We start from the raw sequence: 5,474 nt of genomic DNA on the forward strand, positions 1-5,474 counted from the left end.
GGGTTTCTCTGTGTAGCCCTGGCTGTCCTGGAACTCACTCTGTAGATCAGGCTGGCCTAGAACTCAGAGATCTGCCTACCTCTTCCTCCCAAGTGCTGGGATTAAAGGTGTGCACCACCACTGCACAGCCAGTTTAGGGAATAGAAAATTAGTACTCTTCAGTTTGACCAACAAAGCTGATTGAATTGAGGGCATGCATCTATCCGGATAAGATAATCAGCTTGTTTTAAAATCAGTGTGAGCTCAGTCAAATCTAGCTGAAAGTTCAAAGAATTGCATTTTTGAAGGTATATTCAAAACTCCCAACTCTTAGCACAAAGAGCTGTGTGAAGTTAGAAAAGTTAATGAAGTTCAGGTCTTGATATCCTTTCTTGAAAACAAAGAGAAATAATTTTTCACTGAAGGACTCTTGTGTTAGTGGACAACATACCTAATAAGGATCTCAACAAACAGACATTCTCTGCTGCCCCAGGAGCTGAGCTCTGTATTAAACATACTTTTTAATCTGTAATGTCCCCTGTGAGTTGTGAGGGTTCAGAGAGTAGATTTTCCAGGGTAAGCAGAATATGTTGCACACAATAACACTGATATTTTAAAACAGAGTAGCAGTGCAAAATACATAAGAGGTCACACAGCATATGGTTTTTCTTTTTGAGAATGAATACAAAGAAACGTTACATAATAGGCATTAGATCTATAAGTCCTATTTATCAGAGTCCATTTTCAGTTTACATAGAATTAATATATAAGGAAACCTTGGCCCATCCCAGTAAGCAGACATCGAAATACTTGGCACAGAGATTTGGGGATTGGAAGCTTGGGAGAGCGTCTCTGCAATAACTGATGTATGTTGCAAAATGAAGCTTCATGGACCAAATTTGAGAACAGTACTAATCTGAAGCATAAACATATTTAGAAGGTGTGATGGTTTATATATACTTTGCCCAATAAGTAGCATTATCAGGAGGTGTAGCCTTATTGTAGTAGGTGTGTCACTGTGGGTGTAGACTTTAAGACTCTTATCCTAGTTGCCTGGAAGCCAAGCTTCTATTGACCTTCAGATGAAGATGTAGAACTCTCAGCTCCTCCCCTGCACCATGCCTGCCTGGATGCTGCTATGCTTCTGCCTTGATGATAATGGACTGAACCTCTGAACCTGGAAGCCAGCCCCAATTAAATGTTGTCCTTATAGGAATTGCCTTGGTCATGGTGTCTGTTCACAGCAGTAAAACCCTAACTAAGACAGAAGGTGCTTCATGACAACAAATTTATTTACCAAAACAATAGTTCTCATCATTAACACCTATGACCTCTACAGCCATAACAACCAGTATTTACAGTGGCCAACTATGAATTCTCTCCCTTAGAGTGGGCCTCAAATGCAGTTGGTTATGCCTATAATAGTCATACTACTGATCAGTGAGTACAGCTTGCCTGGTACATCATATCAGTTGTGTAGCATGTGGGGTCCACAGCTGGGTAAAGCCTTGTGATGCCATTTGTCCTGACCTGGTCTACCTAGCACTTACCAGCACTATGAAAGCTAGCCAGAAAGGAGGAAGCATCTCTCTAGCTTCCACCTTGATTTCTCTATGTCCTCCAGTCAAAGCATGAGGTGTCTCCAGAAATGGTGTCTCAGTATCTAGTTCTGGTGGGCAACAAAGAGCTGTGGCAATAGGATTTATTGCTTTGGAAGCCTCAGCAAGAACTCTTAGGGAGGTATACTACTTTGGGCATTGGGAATTGCAATAACATCTGGCCTCTGGGACCAATGTAATCCACCTGTACCTCTATTTAAACTCGAGCTCTTTGAGATTTTTAGATAACATATTTTTAATCCTTTTACAAAGCAGTCAGTTTCCATTCAACTCTGGGATGTTGTAAAGTAGTGTAGAGAATGAGAGAATTGGTGCTGAGTTTGTGAAAGGCTGCCCCTCTCTTATCTCCACAGTTCAATAGGCTGCTCTGATTGTTTTGTAAAAACATTGGCTCATTTAAATATCCACCACCCAATGAATGAGAAAGAGCCCAATCAAAGAAATGCACAGATTTCAGGGATGGTAAATGGTCATGCTACATTAGAAGACAGATGGCAGGTATTTTTATAAGGCAATGTGCTTAAATATTCTTTCTCAACATTTCTAGTTGGGGGCTGGAGAGATGGCTCAGTGGTGAAGAGCAGTGACTACTCTTCTGGAGGTTCTGAGTTTAAATCCCAGCAACCACAACCATCCATAATGAGATCCGATGCCCTCTTCTGGTATGTCTGAAGACAGCTACAGTATACTTATTTATAATAATAAATACATCTTAATTTTTTAAAAAGAGCATTTGTTGATTTGCAGAGGACCTGGGTTCAGTTCCCAGTATCCACATGGTAGCTTACAGCCATCTGTAGCTCTAAATCTAGGGGATCTGATACCCTCTTCTGGCCTCTGAGTACTAGAAACAAATATGGTACATAAGAACTTACACACCACATAAGGTCAAAGTAAATAAATTATAAACAAACACACAAATAAAAGCAAACTCTAACCATCTTAGATTACTAAATAAAAGTAAAGGTTTTCAGAGAAGTAGCTAATAAAAACTAAACTTTTTGGTATTAAAAATAAGTTGTCATACTGTGTAGTGGTGCACAAGATTACATCACTTGGGAAGCAGGGGCAGGCAGATCTCTGTGAGTTCCAGGCCAGCCTGGTCTACATGACAGCCAGGGATATACAGAGAGAGATCCTGTCTTGACAAACAAAACATTACAAAACAACAAAATAGTTCTCTTGGCCAGGTATTATGGTGTACACATTTGATCCCAGCAATCTAGAGGCAGAGATATGTTGGGGTACATTGTGTGAAGTTGTGTTTCTATATATTCAATTGTTAATTCTGTATTGCCAGAGAGCTAAATGCTGGCAGGAACTTGGTGTTGTTATCCCATCACCAGCTTCATATTTTGTAAACATTCATCTTTCCTTACTCGCTTAGAGGCAATCTAGAATTGTATTTGATGGGCTGTAATAAAGAGGTGACAGCCAATAGCTGAGCAGGAAGTGGAAGGCAGAATGTGTGTGTGAGAGAGAGGCAGGGGAAGAGAAGAGGGGAGTGGGGTGAGAGAGCAGGAGAGGGGAGGGAGGGGGAGAAAGACTGGGAGAAATGAGATATGGGAGATTCCTCAGCAGATATAGGGTAAACAGACAGACCAAAGCAGAGCTGAGAGGTAGAGCTAGCCATGTACAGACGTAGTGCCAGATTTCGTCAGTTTCAGCTTGATAGCTGGCTAGGAGACTGCCCTAGCTAAAAGGCTCAAGCTTTAAAATATTTAAAAAAAAATGTGTCATTATTTATATCACTGGCAGGTCCAAGAAGGTCCCACTATAGAATTAGGTAGTTCTCTGTGGGTTTAAGGCCATTCTAGTGTACACAGAAAGTTCCAGAACTGGAAAGGTTATGCAATAAGATCCTGTCTCAAAAGAAATGAACAAACAAAACCAAAATAAAAATAAGTTTCTAAGAAGAAAAATTGTTATTTGGGGTACTGCTACATAATTACAGCCATGATTCTATATGCCTAAGAACATTAAATGACATTTCTAAACTTGACTTTTTTTATAGATGAGATGACAGATGTTGTTATAGGACTATAAAAAACACATAATCCACAATTTTTAATTAATTTTTTTATTATAGGAGAGCTTTATATTGGGGAATTAGAAAACCAATTCCACAGAGTATCTATAACAAAATAGTTTTCATTAAACTGTATCATAGAAACCCATTATTTTATTAATAGGCTCCAGTGAGAAAGCTCACTGTCTCCCAATGTTCAGGGACAACACGTAGCTGTAGTACTTGTTCCATCTCATATCACTAAAACTTGAAAATCTTCCTTGTTTTCTGTATACTTTTCTCATCAACAGGAGGTTGCCTCTGGCTGCCAGGCTGCAGAAACTTCTTTATGGTGGGCATGTCACTGACTCGGGTTTTCAGAGCCTGCAGTTAAAAATAAGAAAGAATCCACAGCCTTGTGGAGGAATCCAAAAACAAAGGCAGCTCGCCTCACAGCCTAGGATATCTGAGTTTCTCCACCAGCTGGATACAGTAACAGAGAGGCATCCAGTGACAAGGAGAATAAGACCAAGAGGCAGAAACAGCTCAATACCTGAAGATATTGTTAAGGCTTTACTAAGTTATAATCGTCCTTATGTTCTCCCTTATATATTAATCTAGTGGGGTCCTGACTCTAGCAGAATGCAAGGAAGTAAAAAGTCTGTCATATATCCACTCACAGGAGTATAAGGAAATGGAGCTAGAACTATGTATAGGAAATATTGAATAGATATTACAAATAAAAACACAAAATTATTTATTGTGTCATATGATAGGATAATTTCACAGGAGAAATTGAAGAAAGCAAACAAATACTTGGGGATGGAATGATACATACTTGAATGAAGAGTGTCATAAGATATCAGGGAGGAAATCATTACATTTCTAGAATCAAAGGTAAACAAGTGCACAAATTAAGAGAACCTTTGTGATATAGCCAAGGCTGTTTTAATAGGAAAGGTATTGGTATTGGTGCTTACATTAAAAAGTCATAGAGCTTTCAAATAAATAACCTAATGATGCACTTCAAGGTCTTAAAAAAAAAACAAGAACAAGCCAATGTCAAAAGCACTAGGAGACAAGAAATATCAGAGAGAAATGAATGAAATACAACCAAGAGAATAATAAATACACAGGCTCAGGGTTTAGGTCAGTAGGCAGTGCTTGTTCAGCATGCACAAAGCTCTGCATTCAATCCCCAACACTGAATGTATGAACTGTATGAGGGCATAACTATACTTCGAGTACTTGGGAGGTAGGGGTAGGAGGATTGAAGGTTGAAGGTCATCTCTGGCTACACAAGGAGTTTGAGGCCAGTAGGATGTATTTAAAATTCCATCTACAAACAATAAAACAAACAAACAACACATAGACTCGATCAAGTAAAGAGATTATTTCAAAAAATGAATGTGATCTAAAACTTCTAACAAAACTAACCAAAAGAAAAGAGAAAGACTGGGAGTAACTGGGACCAGCAGGACCAGGCACACAGGAACTCTGCCAGCCCGGTGACTTGGATTCCTTCCGGTCTGTCTGGGTTAGTGTTCTGAGCAGACCTTGGGCACAAGCTCTGCAGCCAGTCCCATAACACACAGAGAAAGCCACACTTCCAGGTGATCTAACAAGCCCAGGATCCCAGGATCCCAGGATCCCAGGATCCCAGGATCCCAGGATCACGGGATCACGGGATCACAGAGACTGCTTGACTCTGAGGAGTTCTGACACAACCAGGATCACAGGAAGGACCGGCTCCAGTCAGATTAAGCAAGGGCAGGTAGCACTAGAGTTAACCAGATGGCTAGGGGCAAGCATAAGAAAATAAACAACACAAACCAAGGTCACTTGCCATCATCAGAACCCAATTCTCC

At 40.1% G+C, this 5,474-nt stretch overlaps 1 protein-coding gene across 8 annotated transcripts in view; it reads right to left on the reverse strand.

The window, feature by feature from the left end:
* Positions 1 to 3,657: 3,657 nt before the first annotated feature.
* The window catches only part of LOC116088234 (glutathione S-transferase A6), a 34,378-nt gene continuing 32,561 nt past the window's right edge, over positions 3,658 to 5,474 (reverse strand). For all 8 annotated transcript variants that reach the window (XM_031366991.1, XM_031366992.1, XM_031366993.1 and 5 more), the window contains one exon: positions 3,658 to 3,990. In XM_031366991.1, the coding sequence (XP_031222851.1) occupies positions 3,868 to 3,990 (123 nt within the window). In that variant the 3' untranslated portion in view covers positions 3,658 to 3,867. The remainder of the gene's footprint in view (positions 3,991 to 5,474) is intronic.

This window comes from Mastomys coucha, unplaced genomic scaffold (genome assembly GCF_008632895.1).
Source record: "Mastomys coucha isolate ucsf_1 unplaced genomic scaffold, UCSF_Mcou_1 pScaffold14, whole genome shotgun sequence".
NCBI lineage: Eukaryota > Metazoa > Chordata > Mammalia > Rodentia > Muridae > Mastomys > Mastomys coucha.